This window comes from Chamaea fasciata, unplaced genomic scaffold (assembly GCF_029207755.1).
Source record: "Chamaea fasciata isolate MVZ Bird 193981 ecotype frontalis unplaced genomic scaffold, bChaFas1.0.hap1 SCAF_11, whole genome shotgun sequence".
Classification (NCBI taxonomy): Eukaryota; Metazoa; Chordata; class Aves; order Passeriformes; family Sylviidae; genus Chamaea; species Chamaea fasciata.
The window spans coordinates 20,186,206-20,209,429 of NW_027094096.1; the positions used below are offsets into that span (position 1 = coordinate 20,186,206).

The 23,224-nt window shown below is 43.4% G+C and overlaps 1 protein-coding gene across 3 annotated transcripts in view; it reads right to left on the minus strand.

Annotated features, from left to right (window-relative positions):
- Positions 1–13,567, minus strand: part of LOC136295176 (calcium-activated potassium channel subunit beta-2) — a 138,152-nt gene extending 124,585 nt beyond the window's left edge. For all 3 annotated transcript variants that reach the window (XM_066193582.1, XM_066193581.1, XM_066193580.1), the window contains exon 1: positions 13,468–13,567. In XM_066193582.1, the coding sequence (XP_066049679.1) occupies positions 13,468–13,505 (38 nt within the window). In that variant the 5' untranslated portion in view covers positions 13,506–13,567. The remainder of the gene's footprint in view (positions 1–13,467) is intronic.
- Between the last annotated feature and the right edge of the window lie 9,657 nt (positions 13,568–23,224).

Sequence of the window (23,224 nt, forward strand, 5' to 3'; positions counted from 1 at the left end):
GGTCATGACATGCTTTGTGATAGTGATCAATATCTAATTAGGCAAAATGCTAATTTGCTAATGCCTGAAGCCTTAAACCTCACCCTCCAGAATCAGCCCCATGTGCATTACTGCTGTCTGTGACAAATCACTCGTGTCCTTGCTCTTGACCTGGCAGGGTTAACTCTTATCCTGACAATGCCACTAGTGGAGTTTAACCTCTTCGTTTTCCTTTGTGTGAAAAGCTAAACTACAGCTGTCCCTCAGCCAAAACATGATGCAGAGGGTGACACTCAGGCTTGTCCCGTCTGCTGCAATCCCTGCAGGAGATGTGGAGGGATAGCTGTCACCGGTGTGCTGGTTTACCCAAGAACTAACGCGACGCTTTAAAAAAAAAAAAAAAAAAAAAAAAAGGCACGTTTTGGTGATCCAGAACTGCTGCAGTTTCCTCCTGCAACACGAAGAAGTTGCTGCCATCCCTTTCCCTGTTTTCCTGCCGGGAAATCCATAGCTGGTAGTATAGCAGCACCTAGAGGTGGATTCCAGGGACAGCCCTGCCAGGGGGGTCTGCACGGAGGGGGCACAGGAGGCTGAAGAGAGGCGCTGCGGCGTCCCAGGGAGCACCCACAAAACTGCAGGGCTGCGGCAAGGAGTGTCCCAGAGTTTTCCCAGTGTTCCAGAGGATCTGGGGTCAAAGCAGAACGGACCCAACCCTCCTGGATCTCAGGACCATTCCTACCTTCTATATCAGACCTGCCAGGTCTGTGAGACCAAAGAGACCACCAGAAATGATTTCTGGGGGATCCTTCTGATCACTCGCCTTCCCAGCAGGAAGGGAAGGGGAAAGGGCAGCCAATTTTTATTCAGTGATTCCTCCTTCTCTCCTTGAACCAGAAGCTCCCTGTTTGCAATCCCTGCACCCCTGGCCTGCCTGTACCCCTTTCTCTGCTCATCTCCTGCAGAGCCTTTGCTACAACCCCAGCTCCTCTGCCTGCTCTGTTCTCCCACATACTGCCACTACTCCAAGGCAGCTCTGGGCTCTTCAGGGGCAAGTTATTCTAGAAAAGTCATGTGAACAGCTCTGCCCCATGGAAGGCATGTCTGCATGGAAGCGATCACGGCCTTGTCACTGAACAATCCTATCCACTGTAAGGGACAGCTGTTTTCAAGTAACACTTTTTATGTGTGTGTGCCTAAGGATCTTGAAATAAAGCAGCTAGAACTTCTCTGGATGTCAGGCATGTCATCTGAGCCTGACCTGGTCAGAGAAGGGAGAACCTTGCCCTCCATGCTGACATGGTGGGTCATTGGAAGTTCCCCTTGCTGCTCACTGGGATACAGCTGGCTTCTAGATGGCTGTTTCTTCCAGCTTCTTCTGAAAGATTAAACAGCTCTTTCTACCTGACATTTTCTTCTTTACCTCACAAAACTAGTTTTGTATTCAAATTAAGTCACTTCTCTGACATTAGCTGTTCTATAAGCCAAGAAACCGACTCATCCTTTGCAGCCTTTTGCCAGTGCTATGGATCTGCACTTGCTTTGGTATTTAAGCATTCTGGAGAAAATAGGGATGCTAGAAATAGTGCAGTGATTCCCTGATGCTAAAAATTTAATATGAGTGTGTATTTTATCAAACCTATGAAAACTGATAAGGGCAAGTAGCCAGCTGGGGTGTGTCAGTGCAGCTCCACAGCATTTGGCTTGCACCCGTTGGTCAGGCGCTGGCCATAAGGCCAGAGCACATGCGTGCCAGAGGGGGTGAGCTGCTGCAAATTAGGGGCCCTGCAGAGTCCCTGCTCACCAGATGCTTCATGGAGTCCATTAATTGCTTAAAGAGCAGCAGATGAACTGAGCGTTTCCTCAGGAAACACGGAAAGGACTGAGAGCATTTGCAGTGGAGCTTCACTGGCAGCTGGAGCAGCTGGTGGGCAGCAGGATGGGCTCTTTTGCCCACACCACTTGGCATTAATCAAGTCTGCTGGGCTTCTCCTTCAAAAATTCTGTGGGAGATCAGGTGTGGCATGTCTTTAACTCTTTGAACTGTGGCAGAGAGGCTTGTCTGGAAACGGTGCTAAAAGGGAAATTCACAAAGCATGTCCCTTGTTTTTGCAGACTGTGAGCAGCCTTGTCTGATTTTTCAGTAGGTATTGAGTCTGGTGTTGTGCTCCTGATTTGCAGAGGAAGGGATACAAGTAATAGCTGTCCTGTTCACTGTCATGAATGACTATTGAAGTCAACATTGGCTGTGAGAGGCATTTCCCTTGCTGAATTAATTCTGGTGTGCAAGGTTTCATTAAATACAAGAATCAGACATTGACCAAGTGCTGCAAATCCTCTCCTAACTGCAGTTATTCATTCTTGTCCTTTATTTATAACCTGAATCCATACTGGAACTCTATAAGTGATAATTCACTTAAAAACTGACAGTAACTGTTCTCTTTGCAAACTCACAAATAGGAATTATTTAGCTTCCATAAAGAGAAAGGTGGAGGTTTGAAGCCTGAACCTTGCCCTGAGTCTCTCCTCTTTCCTAAGAGCCAGCAGTAAGATCTCCTGTACTCCAGCCCAACCCTGTACCTACTGGGCTATTCTCTAATCTCTTATTCCTGAAAGCCATTACTCTATAAACATGATAAATTGACTGGTAGAAGTGTTTAGCATTGAATATTCCTGAAGCATAATTATTCCAGCCTCCCTTGGCAGCAGAAACATTACTCTTATGTCAAAGATGAGGAAACAGGGGCACAATGCTTTGTCCAAGCTTGTAGGACTGCTCAGCCCTGGGCTGTGGCCTCAGGTCAATCCTGTGAACTGTGTTCCAGTCAGTGCCAGCTACTGCCAGTGAATTAAATAATAGCTCAATGGAAGAGAAAAATGAAGCAGTACTGCTGAGGAAGACAAGGTATGCTTGTCAATGAGATTTGAAAATTGAGACAGGAGTTGATTAGGTTCATATCACTGTGCAATCTAGAGATGTTAAATAACCAGCTCTCCACAGCTGGGCTGGTGAGAATATTGACCACATGGAATTACTCCTCCTGAAATGTAGTTACCTGCTAGTACTGCAGTGCAGCTTGGTGGGGGGTTATTCTGTCATGGGAGGGAAGAAGCAAACCTTTCCTTCTCTCAGCACCAAATCTTAGGGAAACCTGATGCAATAACACAGCACTTAAATTTTCCTTGACTGCTTCACAGAGAAGATAACGTCAGAGGAGCAATGGAGACGCAGTGGAAGAGAGAAAGTTTAAAGGTATGTGTCTGCTAGTTCTGCCTGAGTTAATGGGGTACCTGGAGGCCAGGAGGGTCCCCTCCTGGTGAATCCTCTGCAGTTCACATTCTGAAGTATTGTCTGAAGCTCCATTCCCCTTTACACACCATGCTGTTCTCCCTAATTGTCCAGTGGGATGAGCGAGCTGAATAGAGTTGCACTGCCAGTGCACCTGCTCCTTTCCAAACTGGAAGAACCCATTTTGTTTGAATGGAATTGCTTAGGGACTATTTACAAATATTCCAGCTCCCAAGGGTTTGGGAAACTTTGCAAGTTTATTTGGTTGCAGTATGGTCTCTGTCAAAGCACCCATTCTCTCCTGTGCCCTGCTCTGCCTTTAGTGCTGTTGGAACCCTGTTTCCTCTGTGATGAGGAACCTGCAGAGAGCAGTCAGGTTCCTTGCTCTGACTGCTCCCATGGGTGCTCCTGCTGTCCAGGAGAAGCATCCCAGGCCTCAGGAACCCTGGCAGTGGCTCTGCCTGGGGGGTTTTGGTGGCCAAGGGGGACATAGCATGTGAAGCTGGAGACAGTCAGGGTACCAAAGGTTTCATGGAACACGAGCAGGATTTCTGCATGGCTGTGCACATTGGTGAGATTTTATGGATTTTCTGCTGCCTCGAAAAGGAGAACAGGCAGAGAAGCAGGGATGAGGGGGAAAGGATCAGCATTGATTAAGCTGACAGTTGTGCTAATGTCACTGTGGACACAGCCAGTTTCCTTTCCCTTGCCAGCAGCAACTTCAATAATAAGATGCAGAGGGAGAAGGAGGGAATGTTACTGCTCACAGTGCTGCTGGCAGTATTTAGATGAGAATCTGGTGGTGTGATGGATGGCCATGATGCAAAGATACATAGTGATCAGTGCTCTGAAAATGCAGGCAGATTAAGTAGGACTGCGCCTGACTGGTCTGAAGGTGACTCTGCTGAGAGCCAGGGGTTGGATGCTAATCTCTTTTTGCTCCCCACAAATAATATTTGTGCAGAACTCACAACAGTCCTTGCAAATGTGCTGGCAGGTGCTGCTTTCTTACTTTAGACTAGATCTGCTCACTGGGCTCTGGGGTTCGCAGGCAGAGGAGAACTTGTTTGGTCCTGACAAGCCAAGGTGCACATCAAGCCCTGGCAGAGCAGAGTGATCTAGCTGTCCTGTCTCCTGCCCCTGGTCCTGCACCCAGTGTCCCCACTGAGCAGGCTGGCTGAATGGCACTCCTGTCTCACCGTGGTCTGCAGACAAACTCAGTTCTTGCACTCTGCACTGTTCTATGGGAGTCTTTTTCCTAATTCCTTCCGGCAGCCAAGGAGGGTTGATACAGCTCTGCCCAAGCACCCCTGGCTTCAGTGTAAGGCAAGGTGTTCCTGGTGGGTCTGGAATGAGCTTGCAAGCTGTGTGGGATGGGACAGTCTTTCTCATCTTCACAGACACCACCTAATGGGCTGGATTGAACAGGGATAAACCACCACTAAGGAATGGGAATCATGGTGACTGTGCCCCACAACTGTGTCAAGCCTGAGGAATTAAACGAAAAATTTTTACACCCACAGTTTTAGCCCCAAACCACCGCCTTAGAAAAGGAGGAGGGTGATGTAGAAATAGTGTCTAGGCTCGTTGGCGGTATCATTATCATCAGCAGATGGATTTGCACACTGGGTTTAATTGTAGTGAAGAGCAGTGTCCACCAAATCTTGTACCTTACATGGTGGCTCTTAAGCCTTACATTAGACTGCTGGACCAGGATTTAGGGCTCATTCCATCCATTTCCATGGACAGATTCAGATGAAGTAAAAGATGTTTCTGGTTTTATAAACTTCATGTGTTTGTCAAAATTAGCTGTAATGGGCAGTTCTGAGAAGAACCATTCATACAGATACCCAGACATCATTATTTGGATCCGTATCTCCAAGGTCATTATGAAGAGTAATCTTTGACAAAACACCAAGTCAGGCTATTTCCAAGCAGGTTTCTGCTTGGAAATGAGTATAAAGGTTTAGTTTTAATTCTGTAGGAGTTAAACTGAAAATTATTAACATCTCCAACACTAGACTTCACATATAGAGCATTGTGGATATCTATCTCATGTCTCCACTTAGCCAGGGGCACTGTCTTTGCTGTCTTTGTCATCCAAGGACAAAAGGAATTTGTTAGGATGGCAAATTTTCTTCCCTTCTTGCAAATTAGCATTAGAGCATCACTATAGAAATTTTCCATGCTAACTGTATTATGGCAATTAAATTTCTGTCAATGGAAGCTGGTTTCTAAGCTAATATTTAAAGAAGATGAGAGATAGACGTCTACATGAGGGGCATTATTAAACAGATTTTTGTGTTTATTTTTCTGACAGAGATTCTGTTTCTCCTGAAAGGGTAATGTACATCTATCTTGCAAGGAGTTTCCTTAGAGGGTTTAAATGAAGAGTGAAGCTTTGAGAACAAAGTGAAAATGGAAGAAGAAATATACTGCCACAGGAAGATCAAAAATGAGGCACTTGGGGCTTCAGAGAGTTATCATTAATCCCCTCCTGCCCAGAGGGCATTCCTGTGTGACCATCAAAGTGACACAGATGCAGCTGTCTGGCAGTTTGCCACATCTCCGGGTTTGATGGACTTTGCTCTGGGGATGGCTCAACCTCCAGCTGTTCAGAATGGCAGCTTGTTTTCCTCCACAAATTCGCTCCAATGTTTATCTGACCTATCTGGAGCCAAGAAAGTCGATTATAAATCGTTTCAAGTGTGTTTTCGACACCTTTTCCTTACCAAAACCTGGAAACACAAGCACCCATCAAAACCTGAAAGCTTGTCCTGCCTGAGCACAGCTTTGCCTTTAGATTAGGATCAATGTCAAGACTGGGTGGTGCTGCCTAAAATTGCTGTTGTACTCATGGCTTAGCAAAATGTGTAATAATGTTCACCTTATTAATGGGGGGGGGGGGGGGGGGGGAAGTGCAGGTGTGTATCTGTCTGGTGTGCTGATGAGGCTGTGGGGGTGGCATTTATCCCCAGGACAGCACAAAGAAGTCCCTGGCTGGTTCTGTGAGGCAGTACTGCCCAAGGAGTCGCATGGCAAAAAAATATATACTTCAAATAGGCAAAAAGAGGCTGAAGTCAGAAATATACTCCAAGAGGCAAAGTGAGCTCTTCTTCCAAGTGACGGTGAGCTCGGGGATAGAGCTGAGCATCTCACTGAACCAGCAGTGCCTGAAATGGTTTGGTTCTGTTCACCTCATTAGCTTGGGCATTCCCCAGATCAAGGGATTTAGAGCACTGAAAAACTGTTTAGTAATAACTGACAAAAATGTAAGCATTGATTTTGAAAATGCTGCACAGGTATGATAAAAGAGTAGGTACGTGATGGATGACAGAGAGACGTGGGAAGCACTTGTTTGGCTTTGTTTGGGTTGAGTAAAAGATGAGAGAGAGAGAGAGAGAGAAGGATATTCTAACATGAGCATCAATATGAACAGTTTAAGACACACTCAGACCGTATTACAAATTTCAGAGCCTCCTTTCCCACCCTGTGCAGCTGCACACAGATACAGGGATGGTTACTAAGGCAATCTGATGCCTGCAGATAAAATGTTTATTTGCTTTTATATAAAAAAGTGAGGTGGAAGTAAGCTCATGATTGCAAACTGGGAAAGAGGATAGATATTTCCAAAGCTACTGCCAATCCCCTTACAAGGACAAGATTTGACTCCTGCACATACTGAAGAGGAACCTGTGACTCAACATGTGGATCTGAATTAAATTGCATTCACACGTTTTTAGTCATTGTGACTCCTAAGCTCCAAAAATAAGAGCCTTTCAAAAAAAAGAATTAAAAAGACACCAGGGGGTGATGTTAAAAAACTACCAACAAACCAGCCCTTCTGAAATAATGGGAACAACTGTACATATTTCTCAGCAGTGAAAGAACTAAAACACAGGTGTATTCAGAGTCAGATAAATCTTAAGTTTCCCCTGTGTACAGTCAAGACTGTAAACTGGAGTAAGACTGATGTGGGGAAATGAAAGTTTCCTCGCCAGATGAGGGCTTGGCTCTTCCTGCTCAAATATACTTATTTTCAAGACTATTTGCTTTGTGATAGCTCTAAACCAGGGCTTTCAATCTCTTAACAAAACTCTTGAATGCAGTGATTGCACTGCAATAGGATTCAGGGGAGCCATCACTGGAGACAGCAGGACCTGCTGCTGCAACTGATTCCACCCAGTGTGGGTGAGAGTGGAAGGGATGGTGTTTCCTCTCCCTTTGCTCCTTTTCCCAGTGCTGCCAGTAACACACAGACCAGTGCTGCATCATTTCCAAGCAGCCTCAACCCCTGAAACTGGTGAGCTCATTATCCTGCAGGCAGGCAAGGCCAGGACACCATCAGGAATTCAGGGTTAACTGCATTAACCTGGCTCATATTTGAACACGCTGATAGCAGCCTCTCAAAAGAGACCAAAGTTCTCAGGGCTCAGCTGGAGGATAAGGTCAGGAGCCGACATTTTTTATAGTAGTTTTCAGAACTTCTGCCTCCAAACATAGAGATGAAGTCCACTCCCTCACTTAAAAGTCAATATTGTGATAGGAATTCTAATGCAATGGAGGAATATGTGCCATACTAGTAGTATCACAGACTAGGGTAGGCAATCGGGTATTTTCCATAAAAGCTGTGAAATGGACAGTGTTTGCACGCACAACCTTTCTTTTGCAGGGAGAGATTTCAGCTTTTCAGTTGTCTGAAAACACAGACACCAACTGGCCATGCATGGAGCCTGTTAATTCCCATCCAGAGAGCATGACTGCTCAAGAATGCAAGAAAAAAAGTCCAAACTGGCCTCATCTAAGCCATCCTCCATCATTGGTCTTGTTTGTTGACTAATACAGAGCCAGCTGTCTAGTTAGTGAGACAGAAGCATTAAGACAGAGAAATCATAGAAAAGAAAGACTGGGAGACCCCTCAGGGATCACTTGGTCCATCTACTCCCCCTTGGCAGGTTCAGCTTTACCTGCACCACTTCTCTGTGTTTTGCCTAACCTGTTTTCCAAAAGCGTTTCCAAAATTCCCAAATCACCCACCGCTCCACTAGGTATAAAGTGAAAAATACAACTGTTCAGCCAGCAGCTTCTCTCTAGGATGTTAATGTGATGTACAACATCCACTGTGTGGTTTCCTAATGCTTTCAGGAATCACGCTGATCCTTTGGGGACATGCAAATCTCAGGACTGGAAAATGGAAGATAAAGGCTATTGTTTTCCTCTGATGTTATTGGTAATGTGCATAGGTGAATTTTGGCTAGATGGGGTTTTGATATAATGTACTTCTGCAGTTGCCTTTAAAACCTTCACTGGAACAAAAGGGATTTTTCACATACTGAGCAGGTGTCAGGTAGTGCTCTATTAGTCATCTCGTTGAGGTTACTCTCCTCTTTCCTTGCCTTCCCAGGGCATAAGGTAAAATTGGACTCTCTATCAGGTTCATCCTCTTTATTTGGTTCATCCTCTTCTTTTCCTCCTGCTTTTCATCCTTGAGCACGTTTTTATGGAGTGCATAAACGTGCCCCACAGAAGGGACCCCCCAGGCTCAGTGCCATCGTCACTGGGAGAAGGTTGCTGCATGTTCCATGGTGAGCCCCTTCCACACTTCAAATCCAGGGACTTCTCCCCAGGACCTGCTGGCAGCAAACCTGCTTCCCTTCAGCCCAGCATCCCACCAGAGCTGTCAAACTGGCACCATCACAGAACTCATTCCAGTCAGTGCCAGGGTAACAGAAGCATTGAAGGATACCACCAGCACATTATGGATTTTAAAAATTGCTTTTAATATCTAATGTCCACATCTTAATCCCAGTCAAATTAGCTGAGCTCCTAAGCACTCTTGCAGGGACTGTAAATGGGTGGAAAGGAAGAATGTTTGTGAATGGATATGAGGAAACAGCAGGGAGATTTCTCAGAAGAGGCAATTGAGAACTAATCCGAGGCTCTGCTGTGTGACAGTGCCTCCGAATGCTCTTTTATTTACTGATGAAGAGCAATTGACTGAATTGTACTATTTATATGTTTTAAGCATTTTTCAAAAACTGCATGTTTCACAGGAGTGTGTGGGACAAAGTGGCAATGGAAAGGAGCAATTCTGAAGTAGTTAACAGGGCTGACTGTCATTTTTATTCAGCCTGGAGATGTAAAGCTTTTTAAAAGCAGTTTTAAGGAAAATGAGAATCAACACTCTTGAGCTTAGATTGTCTCTTACAGTTTGAGGAGCTAGCACAAATCTTGTATCCCCTTCTTCACTTCATGGAATGTAAATCAGAGAATATTATAATTTTAAAAAATAATTCTGCTTTGGCTAACAGTAGGAAAATCCATTATTCCAGCGATGGAGAGTAATGCTGTTAAACTTATTTATTCATATCAGCTACTGCAGGTTCTACCATCCATTCCTGACTTGCCAGCAGTTTTCTACATTAGTGGGACTTTCTTCATAGCCTCATATTCCAGTATTTTCCTAGACTGAAGATTCCCAATTGGGAAGATATGGCTGGACACTGACCACACAAAACAATCTTTTCTCTGGCAGATCAACGCAGAGCAGACACACATACACCACTGGTTTCCTTACCCAGGACTTGTAGAGTTCTACTTTTTGGCCTCACTTCAGAGACTTTAAGATTAGAGAAGGATGTAAGTCAAAAGATTTGAGGCTCTCTCCTACCCAAGGTTGCGCTGCAATCTGGGTGTTTGTTGTTTGTTTGGGTTTTGCTGGTTTTATTTTTCTTGTGTGGTTTTCTTCCTTTTTTGAACCTTATGCAAAGCACCTAAATGTGGTGGAATTAGAGACAATGCCAAATTGCTGGCCCAACACTTGTTATCTTTTTCTCCCTACAACTTATCCTCCTGTTTGGTAATTGCTCTTCTTTGAGAAGATTTGGTTGGGTGTAGCTTTTGTCTGGGTATTTTACACTGCTCTGAGAATAAGACCTCAAAAAGAAACTTGAGGAAGAAGAAATTCCTGGGGGTAGAGAAATTGAGCTAAAATACTATTCTCAGACTCAGAACGTTCACAGATGCCTTTAATATCATATATCCAAAGAGAAACATATTATCATGGGTTACCTCTGCCAGTATTTCTCAATAGATCTCCAGAAACTTTTGGTTATGCAAGAAACACAGAATATTTTCCACACTTTATAAAACATCATAGTATCATCAGAAATAAAAAGATTACTGATAGTTTCAACATAATTTCATGCTGTCCAGAAGTAAGATGGAAGGAAAACCTTTAAGGTAAAAGCAGAAATTTCATTAAGAAGCAACATGTGAAACACTTTCTTTGTTAAGCATAATTAGCAGTTCAAAGACACTTGCCTTTCAAAGTGTCTGCTTTGATTCCTGTCAGATGCAGAGGCAGTGATATATGTCATGACATTCATCAACTAACTCTCAACATAAAATGATGTGATGATTTTTCTCTAATTGATGGGATGGGAATGCAAGCCTTTTTTTCTCTTTTTTTCTTAAATGAGCTTGAGAAATAATTTAAGTGGCTGTCAGATCTCCAGTAGCAGGTAGTAAAACACTGGATGGAAGATTTTCTAATTCAGTTTTTGCCCATTCCCTTGTTTTACGTTTAGACATATTTTACTTTCTGGCATGTCAGATATTACTTATAGGAATAGTTTTCCTCTGTTTTTAAGGCATCACCTGTTCAAATTTACCTGCTGACTTCAATTTGCTGTTCTGACAGCTTTCTTTGAGACTAGGTGGTTCTTCTGAATTGTATTCCAACTGAGAGGTTTCAAAGTAGTTTCATTTTATTTTTGATCTTCCTGTGACTATCAAGTCTTATGCTGGCCTTTTTTTTTCTAGTTGGCTGCTCTGATGTTTCTTTCTCTTCACTCTCCACTGACTCCCCAGCACATTTTTATTTTACAGGTGGATATTTTGTGTACTCTTCCTCACATGCTATTTTTTCTTAGTCCCTGGATTCTACAATTAACATGATCCTGGGTTGGTTTGTTTTTTTTTCAGAGTAGAATAATTATTAAAATAGTCTAAAATAACTAATATAATAGCCAGCTAGGATGACTCAGTAGCAGAAGGACTTGAGAGCATGAAGTGCTCACAGTAGAAATCCCAGGTCTGTGCTCCAGCTGAGAGCTCAGGAGAGAAGGAGTGACTGGTCCTACACCACCTTGAGTACCTTGATGTAGCTTTGATGACTGCAGTGGGTTATTTCCATGTGCCCAAAACCTGCCCCTTCAGATTGTACACAGGCTGTGGGCAGCATTTCGAGCTGTCCAAAAAGAGAAACTGAAAAGCCAGTAGAAATATCTCCTTACATAAAATCAGGTTGTGAAAATAACTTTCCAGGTTATTTTTAATTCTTTTCCTTGTGTCTGTGGTTCAAGGTTTTAAACACTGAGCCAGGCCTCCCTTCTAGGTTTGTCCCTGGCACAGGACTTTCTCCCTCTTCCTTTCTCCCCAAGTGTGTAACACTGTGTTTTAGCCTGCGTTTTCATCTCAGTGTAGAATATGAAAAGCAAAGTTCTGCAGCAAGAAATGTCCTGGAAGCCTTGGTGAAAGATGAAGGTTGTATTTTGGAGGAGCAAATGTTCAAAGCTGCTGCTTTGTGTTCAGTGACTCAGCTGTCTGGGCTTGGGTTTGCCAACAAAAAGGCAGGTAAAGTCAGCATTTCCATGAATCCAGTGAACAGTCATACTGTGAGCTCTTGTAAGGACATGTAAAATCTTCCATCAGCTGCAGGGAACTCTTTGCTACGGGCAGGGATGAATAAAGCCAGAGCACTGTATGAACACCCAGTCAGGGGAGGCCCCTGCCCCAAGGAACGTTGGGTCTGTCTGAGGGAGGGGGGAGAAGCAAGAGGTAATGACCAAGAGAAAGATAATTTTTATATCTCCAGTTCAAGGCTGTCCCTCTCTGACACCCTTTCTGGGTTAGTGTCCCCTCAGAAGTTACATTTCCTTCATGCACCAAAACACAACTCTGCTTTCTGGTACTGTGCAACATCAGGAGCAGTGTCGAGTCTCTGCAAACTGAAGAGGAAACTGATCTAAAAAGTTTGTTGATTCTACAAAATATTTTAGGGATATGTTCATTCTGTTTCATGTATGAACTAGCCCGTGGTCTCTGACCTGCAATAATTTGCTATCAGTATTTTCCTAGAAAACTTTTAAATAGACATAAGATTAAATTATCAGCAAACAGGAAATAACAATGTTTACTTTTCTGGAAGCTGAGTTGGGAAACCTGGCTCCAAACCCCATGAAAAAACAGCAGGAGACCAACGTACCACAGGTGTGCATGCAAAACTAACAAAACCTAAAAGTTTGATATTAGAAAGACTCATTGAACAGTTCAGAAAAAACCCCTCCATCTCAGTAAATTTCAAAATTCTTAAAAGATAACTTAGAAAACAGAAAGAAGGAGTGTCAAGAATTTTTTGTCCTTAATTGCCTATTTTTGACTCATGTGGAGTCTTGTTGGTACAACACGAAATCATTTTCATCCACCCAACTGCCAGGTATGACACCCTATGAGTAAAAGATCTGCGTGACATCAAATCCCATACAGAGTAATTTTCCTTCAAAGACACCATTTTTAATTTATCTCCAAGTCCAGCTTAGCTCTCAGTACCACTTTTATGCCAGTGCCACCAAACTGTACCAGCATTATAGGATTATGAACTGGGATCACTTACCCTGTCAAGGCTGGTTTCACACTGACACTTCCAGCTGGGCAGGTGCTGTATTTTATTAGTTACAGAGATTCACTGTGCATCCAGAACCTGCCCTCTGCACCCTGCTTTTATAGCAGGATTCAATACAGCTCAGCAAATACAACCTCTGCATTATAGATGAGGTACAGGAAGGTGATGGGAGCAGGGTAAATGCTCTCATCAGGTGTAGTGTGCACAGGCAATCAGAAACACAGAGACACTCCGTGAGACCAGGGAAAAGGAGGAGGGAAAATGTGTCTGAGTCTGCCATGGAGGCCCAGCAAACCCTGCTCAAAGGATTTGTGTCCCAACCAACTCTGTAATCCCTACCCAAGGCCTGGATGCAATTACAACTCCACTATGATCCCATGCCTGACTTTAGTTAAATTCACAACATTGCAGCCAAACAGGGGGCAAAACCCCAAACAAACCCAACGCACCAGTTGCTAATAAACTTCTGAACAGCAAACCAACAGCAACTCCCCAGCCCAGACTCGCTCCTACTCACCTCCATTTGTCTCTGGGATATTTAAGGCAAAGGCTCATTTTTGTCCTGCAGGTTCCGTGCTGCTGCTGCTGCTGCTCAGTGTTGTTTTGCCAGGTCGTAAAAAGGCTGCTGACCAAGAGGAAGAGGAAAAGCAACACGCAAAGCAAACACAGAAGCCCAAGAGGAAAGCTACACCCTACGGACCAGTGCTAATAGCAACGGCGAGGCTCCCAGGGAGAGAACACTCCCAGTTAGTAACTTTTTCCACCCATACATCTGTTACAAAACAATCGAGCTGCAAACTTCTCTTCCTTCTTGCAAGCAACGCTTTGCCACGGGGGAGACCTCAGATAAACTACATGATGAATGTGGGGCTTGTCAGGGTTTGTTGGGTGGGTGTTTTTTTTTTTTGGTTTTGTTTTGGCTTTTTTTACCAAGTAAGCAAATTACTGAAGTATAAACTAGAAGCTCAGCTGACTGCTTTAAAAATACACTGCTAGGCAGTAATTACAACAAGGTGCATTTTGTCTATACTTCAGATTTTTTTGGTTTGTTTTTAATTCAAAAGTCTTCAACAAAAGCAGAGTCATATTTGAAATAACCACCTATGGGAGTTTCTGGCCAGCGAGTGCAGCAGAGGTGAATGTTCAGATGATTAATAACTTAATTTTTTAAGAGCTTGATGGGCAGAAAAGGAAAATATGCCAAACTGTCCTTGCCTCAAGAAGGATTTTTAGTGCCAAACCAGAGCTGCAATGAGAGGGAAAACTCATGATTTCACCTCTAAAGACTTTCAGGGTAGAGTTGTGTGTGGAGGGGCAAAGGGATTTACTGCAGCAGCAGAAGCTGCTGGGCCCAGCTGTGTTTTCACATTCTTGCCTCACTGGATTTGAGCTTCTCCAGGAGCCAAGGCTGTTCCTCAAAATATGTCATAGGGTAGCTACGTGTGTGAGCCCACAGAGGCAGTGTGGAAACTTTTGTGCTGACAGTTAATGTGTGGCTTGGAAGAAATAACAAACTATTTGGTTTGAATTAAAAAAAAAGTTTGACAGGTACATCTTGCCAAATGTTAGTCGGAAAGGAAAACTGATGGATATATCATGTATGAAAATTCCCACCGTGTAGCAAATTCATCTGTTTTCCAAAACCGGTACCAGGTTCTTCCCTTGCCTCAGAATAAACCTGCAACTACTTCAGGGATGTTGAGAGAAATTAAGTTTCCATTCACCAGGGTAAATGAAGTCTGCCTTGAGCACAGAGCCAGAAAATGCTGAATGCAGTAGCCGAGGTGTGAAAGAACTGCTGCAGGAGTTGTCCCATTAAATATAATATTAAGCCCCACCGCAGTGCCCCTGTAACCCTGCGACACCTCGCTTTGCTCTTTTCCATCTCCACGGGCTGGTGGATTTTTTAAAGTGGTGAGTTACGTGAGGAGACACACAGATCATGTAATGAGGTGGTAAGGCAGATCATGGGAGAAAGGAGTCATCTGGTTCCCATCTGGAATATTGAAAGAGACCCGAATCCACTTGGTTCCCAAATCTCCTCAGACCCAATGGAGCAGGTGCCCCTGTGCCCTTGGTGCTCCTTGAAAACTGCAGCCAGCATCTCCTCCAAGTCTTGTTTTCTGGAGGAGTGCTGCCGTATGAAGTCCTCACAGCCAGGAGCAAACTGAAAGCCTTTCCATCCTCACTGCCAGGCCAGGTAAGGGATGGCCTTGGGACACAAATGTCCCCAGCCCTGGCTGGCCCATTGTCTTCAAGCTGAGAACTCCAAGCTCCCTGGGCAGGAGTAACCTGCATCTTCCCCTCCAATGCAGTGGTTGTGCAAACTTGGGGCAGCATCTGGCCAAGGTTTGGAGACTGAGTTTGAAAACACTGTACAAGAGGTGGGAACTGATTTTGGAGGGGCAGGGAAATTGATTTACACCACTTAAGTCCCTCTCGATAAAACCAGACCTTTAGAAGAACAAAGAACCCTGGTTTTTTAGTATTTTTGCGTTATTCCTTTAAGAATGTTCCTTTTGGTCTGGCACAACATGGAGTGACATGACAGCACACTTTCCCCTCCTTTATAATTTTCTCTCAGAAAGAGCATCTGGCCTTGCTGCCTTTGTAGCTGGTTAAAAGCTTGACATGTCAACTCTGAATAATTGAGCCAGGTTAATGGCAGAACATAATTTACAAGCCTCCCAGCATACAAATTGGTTGGTACAGCTGTTTGGAGTAATTGCCAGCAATGGATTTGTGCTTTCTCACTATTCACAGAGCTGGTCACCTTATGAAGGAAAATCAAGGGAGCACTTCCAGCACAGTTATATTTAAGCTACTGGCTTTCAAAGGGCCTTTGAAGGGAAATGTTTTGTTCTTCACTATTAAAGCAGCACTGCCAGAAGCATGGGTAAATTCTTAGGTATCAAACCTAGCTCTACATGCAACAAGGACGGGGTTTATGGTCAATCCAGAGGCTGGTTACTACCCAAAATACTGAAATTGTCCTGCTGTCCCCTCTCTGTATCATTCTATATATTAATTTTATTAATATTTGAACAGCACGTATATTTAGTTTTTGGAATTAATTACAATTAATTGTATAATTGCATCTCAGTGTGTGCACACCCTCCTTGCATCCCTGCATGCCCTTGCACAGGGCTCTGGTTCAGGGGGCACCAAAGTCACCCCATTCTCTGCCCATTTCACTCCCTGGCTGTGTCTCTAAGAAGGCAGAGAGCAACAGACCTTTCACCTTTCAGTGACATTTGAATTTTGGGATTATTTTTGACCTCTCAGTGATCTTTGACCCTCAGAGGGAGTATTTGACCCTTTGAATGAACTTTGACATTTTGGGATGACCTTTGGCCTGTTGAGATGACCTTTGATCTCTTGGGATGACCTTTCACATTTGGTTGGTCTTTTACCTTTGGAATGCTGTAGTGACTTTGACCTTTCAGGAAAAAAATTCACTGTCAGGGTGACCTTTGACCTATCTGTGACCCTGATCTTTTTGATCACTTTACATTTCAGGAAAATCCTTGATTTTTTGATGACCTTTGACATTGTGAGAGACCCTTGTGTGACCTTTGCCCTGTCCCTGATGTTTTACCTTTTTGTAACCTTTGATGTGTTGGTGACTTTTTGCATCTCTAGTGACCTTTGAGATTTTAGTGACCCTCAAACATTTCTGTAACCTTCGACCTTTCTGAAAACTTTCTGCTTTTCGGTGTGACCTTTGACCATGCTGGATGACCCTTGAGCTGTTTGCACTGCCTCTGAGGATTGCCTTTGGCTTTTGATGCTTTGAGTATGACCATTTACCTTTCTTCCCCTATCTATTTCAGGTTATTTTATTTCTTATTTAAAAGACAGACCCAGAACACCCTCCACTCCACTTTCTCTTCAAGAAAATCCTCTTCACATGATAGGTTTGTGGTGCTTGACTAGCTGTGCTTTCAGAGGATAATATGTATCTTGTGATAGAAGTTGTGTTTCAGCACTTACAGTAATTCCCTCTTACATTTTATTCATGGTTAAAAGTATCTGGATATTCTTATTGATAGAAACAGCTGAATGTTTTTGAGTCCTGCTAATTTGACCTCATAGTAATTCATAACAGATGCATCACAAATTAATTATGTGTTCTGGGAAAAGAAGATTCCCTATCATCCCTTCCTCTGGTTGTTGCCATTTAATTTCACTGGTGCATCTCTTGGTGATGTTGTGTGAGACACAGCAAATCTTTACAGTCTCTTTTCTGTCCATTGTTCATAAACATCTGTTGGTGTCTGTTTTAATTTACTTTCCCCTTTCACTAAATTTTATTTGATCTGTATCCTTATTAATGATTTCTGCATGTTAACAAGTGATCCTGCTCTGTTTCTCCATTCCTGTTTTATGGTTTGTCAGCGCTGGATTCTAGCAGAGACAGCAGTATTAAAAACATGAGTGTGGATAGTGGAAAGGGTTGATGTAATGCCCTAATTCCAGATAGGCATTCTGTACAGGATAGGGGTGTATCCCCCTGCAAGCCCTATCTCAGTGCCTTTGGTGCCAAGTCTTCCTGGCAGTAGATCCAAATGCATGTTGAAAATGTGGGAGGGAAGAGACACGAAAACACTGAATGCCTTGGAAGACCTCACCTGCAGGGATAATTTTCAAGGTGACCCAATCTGTTTAGTTCTAAGAATTGAAGGGATATTTGATTAGTCTTAAGCATCCTACAGAAAAAAATACAAATGTAATAATAAGGAAATCTTCAACCTGCTAAAATGAATGTAAATAGATAGTGAGGAGAGTCAAGTTCAGATTTGCAAGACCCTGCAAAATCCTAACAGGAGAATTTGCTGTCACAACAATTCTCTGGAGGCTTTCTAGGCCATCTGTCCTTGGGAGTTTAAATGTGACCTACCTAAAAATCCTATAATGAAATGGGCTTGAGGACATGATGTGTCATCAAAACCACCAATTAAAACAAAAATCAGTCTGGGCTTTGGTGGATAGGCCACCTTTACACAACCTGGAAAGGGACCATAAATAAATATAAAAATTACACATTAACATTACGTACAGAAATTATGGTTGATAAATAACATGTTTCCGCTACATTTCCTGAGCATTTCTGTTTAAAAACAGGACCCAGAACCAGATTTTTGAAAATGCAGTTTGTTCCATGTAAGATCACCAAAGCAGCCAAGCAAACACTTCCAGGGATTAGGTGCATAAAAGGAATGATGTGTCTCATGGAAATAATATTTAGAACAGCTGAGATTAAAGAAGTGACCCTGGCCCAGAGGCTATTCTAAGATATTGGATGATTCCTCAGGCAGCCAGATTTCCTGGGAGGTTGTGAGCAATGTTCAGTGGTCACAAAGTGTAGTCTCACCTCCTTTGGATAAAAAAACACTCTTAAACCCACACAGTGTTGGGTTACATTGGGAAGGGGAAGGCATATTTCCAAACCCAGTGAGTATTTCACTAAAATTGCCTTTGGTGATACAAATTCGCCCTGTGATTTTACACCCAAAAGCAGATAACTTAACTAGGATCCTTGCTGATTCCCTCCCAGCTCTGTCTGTTTATCTAGATCAATCTATCTATCTATCTATCTATCTATCTATCTATCTATCTTTTATCTACCCATCATCATCATCATCAATCTATCCATCATATCTAGTTTAGCCTGAGGTCTAATATGTCAGCTTTTCCCATGGGTAATATGTGGGATGCACTTCTTCTCAGCACAGCCTGCAGAGGACTGCTCTCTCCTTGGGTAATCCTGGGAATATCTGCTGTACTTTCATCTGTTTGTGGCATTTTGTTTTTATTTGGTGACAGGGGAAGGAGACACTGGCAGTGTAAGAGTGGGAGGGAAGCAGTACTGGGGGGTGTGTGTCATCCCAAATTACAGCAATGCCAGCCCCCAGAGTGAGCTCTGGTAGTGAGTTTGTGTGTGCTGCTCTGGTGCAAACCAAACCCAGTTTCCTGATGGCTTATACTCACCTCTTTTATGCAGCACCACCTTGGAGGAGGCCTGCCCAGGGAAATTTTACACCTTGTTTTGCAAACTTTTGATCAGCATTGCTGTACAAGGTCTCTCCTTGCAATTTCCACCCTACAAGGGCTGCATTTTAATAGGGAGGAAACTGAATCCTGTAACTCAAGCTGTCTGTGATGTGAATGAGGAAACCATGGGAAAACATGAGAGGAAACATCGGCTACAATATGAGAACAAACAAACAAACTTGATATTTGCCTTCCCAGAGAAACAGGATAGAATTTAAGATTCTTTTCTTGCTATTAGCATACAAAAACCTGGGCAGACCTGACCAAATCTCTAGGAGGTAACAGTGTGTTATTGCCCAATTCCTCTAGGTTTTCAGCATCGATGCAACAGGGTATGTGATTGCTCCCAGTGTAAGAGTTTGGAAAGGAAACAAAAGACCTATTAATGCCTTGAGAAATCCATGTGTTTTCTGCCTTGGGCCTCTATGCTCAGCGTGACCTCCTGGCTGTCCTTTATTCACACGGAAATGTTCTTGTCCTTAGCCCCGTTGCCAGGAGTTAATTTCTCTGCTGGGCTCTTCTGTCAGCCTCCTGGCATTCCTAGCCAGAGGCACTTCCATTGCATGTGCCTCCTCTTGGCACCCCATCCTGGGAACTGAGGTCTGCAGCACACCGAAAGCCAGTCAGATCTTCTGTGATGGATTTTTCCGTGTATTTTCTTCCTGTGTTTTTTTTTTCTTTTTCTTTTCCCCCTGTGCTATCTGTCTCCTATCTTCTTATTATCATAAGGCTGATTTTTTCTGACCTCATCTCTAATCTGACACTGCCTGTGTGCTTTTCTCTCTCTCATTATTGCTGTTCTAAATGTTTAAGGGTTTGTGGCTCTGCTTTCAACTTCCTTTTGCTTTGTCCCAGTGCATCTTCCATCTCTGGCATTTAGTTTTGGGGTATAATTTCTCGTGAACCTGCTGGCTTTAAGCCTTGTTCCCTCTGGTTCTGCCTGTTTGCTCCAAGGAGGTGCTTTCCCTGTAAAACCTCCATCTGTGGAATGAAATATCTGTGCAACGCACACGTGTGAGAGGTGGGCATGGAGGGCAGCCAAGGGCTAATGGGGCTAGGACAGGTTAATCCAATTCTGCCCCAAGTTTCTGCAGCCTTGGCCACTGGGGAATGGCAGTCTCAAACTGCCATTGCAGTTTATGTTGGATACCTTCCAAATTGTCCTTTTGTGGGACTGAAAATGGCACTGAGAGGTTCCATGTGGCTCATGCAAATGCCATAAACATTTTAATACAACTAAAGCATCGAGAAGACATGGCTACCATATGGTATGTCCGAGACATGGGCACTTATCCAAACATTAATTCTCTCACTGCACTTATTTCTTTGGAGTGACAATGATGAGGGATTTCCTTTAACATCCACAGAGGACACCTGGGCCAGCAATGCTCTTTTTAGAAAGGTTATTTCAACAATAGATATTTTCTAATTATTATACACAGTACAATATCTGCTTCCAGAGTCATTGCTTTAGCAGAGAGCCATTTTATGGAAGTATTATTCATTGATAATGGTCACATTCTTGCAGTTTATTACCAAATAAATATAAAAATAAATGAGCAAATATTGCCTCAAATGTGCCTGTCTGAGCACCCACTGTCACTGAAGGTTATCGGTGCAGACAGACTGAAACAGCCAGGCATAAACAGCCTCCTCTGTGCCTTTCTCTTCTTTCAGGTGTGTGTATGACCCATTCCTGTACTACCTTGGGGTGTTCTTATGTTGATGTCATTTTGTTAATATTTTCATGGGAAACGACGCAGGAAAAAAACTTAGTTCACTTATCTTTTTAACATATATTTATCTGTAATGTGCAGGTCTGGTGTCTTTGTTCTTGGACAAAATCACACAAACCACTACTTAGGTTGGGATTCCTCCAAAGAGGCAGTTTCACACTGTGGTCAGTGGAGGACAGGCCCAGCTGCTTATTGCTTCTTGTCAGGTGCCCAAACCCCTTGGCATCTCTGGCTGGGTCTGCTGGACGTGTTTTACACCTTTGCTGCATTATGAGTCCCAAAACACAGGCTCCGTCCCCCTGGGCCTTTCCCTCTCCCTTAGGTGCTGTAAATACATTTTCTTGAAGTCACGGTGCTGTCTGCAGGAGCTGCAGGAACGTTCTGTAATTTGCTGTCCTGGCGCTTAGGAGGTGTATAAAATAGAACCTTTGTTTGTGTGTCAGAGCAGCCTTGAACAGGCTTATAGGCTATTATAATTTCCAATCTGTTGAACTCACATTGTACTGTAAAACAGCCTGCCAGAAAGGAAGCAGTTCCTTGGTTTGTCTATTTTGGCCAGGCCATTTAGGATGAAATGCTGCATGAACCCTTGTGAGGTGATGCCATAAATTGCAAAGCAGGTGTATTCCCCCAATAACTACTGGTACTTCAGCCAGATGCACATGTCAGAAGATTGATGTGGTCTTTCTGTTCTTATTGGCACATGAAGAGCTGTTACTGCCAGGCAAGAGAGGTTCCAGGACATGGAGATGAAGCCTGGGAGAATTTAATTTTTTTTAAATATCTTTGGTCAGTAGTCAGAAGATGAAACTTTATTTTGCAAAACATTCCTCCTAACTTCAGAGCAATTCTGACAGTTTTCTGTCTCATTTTCTCCATTGGAGGCAGGAGGAGCTTGTATATTAATTATCAAGGCAGGAAAAGGAAACGCACCCCACTCAGATACCCCAGCCTAGAATGAGGAATCAGTGAACTACACTGACTTGAGCTCTTCTTCCTTGCCCAGATTTCTGCAGAGGGAAGGGAAGGAAGGAAAGCAGCTCCCTCTCAGTGTTGTATAATCCTGATTCAAGCCTTTGGTGTAGGGAAGTTGGCACAATTAACCTTGACTGTCAGGTGAGCCTGAAGGGAAACGAGGCTCTCCGACTTATTGCTTTGACCCCCTAACATGCCAGCCTAGTTCTAGTTTAATTCCAGTAAATTCAATACAGTTACACCAGAGATCAGTTTGTTCTGAGGTATTTTTGGTGCGTTCATACATAGAAGTGTCAGATATTATTGGCAACAGAAGTTTATCTTGCGAGATAGTATTAAGAACCTGATAGAAGTGTGATTTTGTTTCATACTGGCAGCGAGTGTAGGAAACGCTGTTTGACTCTCTTCACAGCATGGATTAGTAAAATTAGACTTGTCTCCTTTGCACTAACCAGCTCCAGAACAGAATGTGAGCCGTTAAATGAAGGAAACTCCTTTCAGACACACACACAAAAAACTGTGGGAAGAAAATCATCTAGGCTTCCAGGAGGACAGATTATTACAGAGTTCGTATCTGTAGGGCATCCACTCTGCAGGATTTTTGTGCACAATGACATGACTTTATGTTTTTATTTACATTTTCTGAAGAGTTCACAGGATGTTGCCATGGGGAATGCTGCAGTTGTCTGGGATACCCTTTTATATTTACACCACAAACAATCCTCCCTATATACTGACTTGATGCTGTTTGACAATCCGTAACTATGGTGGGGCTGTTAACAGTTTGAGTCAGGTTTTTATATAGTTAGGGTACTGTTGTGTCTTTTTTTAATTTCACCTTCTGTTTATTTTTCATTTCTTTGAATTTTGCATGAGCAATGCCTTTGGATCCCAGGCAAACCTGGAAGCTGGCAAATCCTGTTCTCTGAGGCTGTACAGAGCACTGCTTGCCCCAGGCAAGATTTGCAGAGAAGATCATTTCCATATAAGCACCCAAATAAGTGACCAGATTCTAACTCAGCCTTCAGGGACAGCCTGAGCCTGGGTGCCAGGTATCCCCATGTCAGGTGGCTGAGCATTTCTGATAACAGCCAGGGATAGTGAACACTTGAAATTTTCCCTGGAACCTTTTGAAAATCTGCCCTCAAGGCTGAACCCTGAGCTGATGTAGTGAAAGAGAGACACTTTATTAATTTTCATCTGGTGGGCCTCAAATCTGGCCCAAACTAGTTTCTCTTACAAATAAAGCTCAGTTTCTAGTAGAAGTTAGGTGAGGACAAAAAGCACAAGTTTCAAATCTGTTTCAAAGCATGTCTCTGTGGAAGTTTAGTTCACAGGCTCTCTGTTCACACAGTGAGGAGTAAACAGTAATGTTTCAAAGTATTCCTGGAAATTTCTTCCCATGGCTGTCACTATAAGCACACACTATCCTCTGTGTGGTTTTAAGGAGGATTACTCTTGGATTCAGAGCTTACACCTCTGGCAGCAAGACCTCAGGATACAATGACA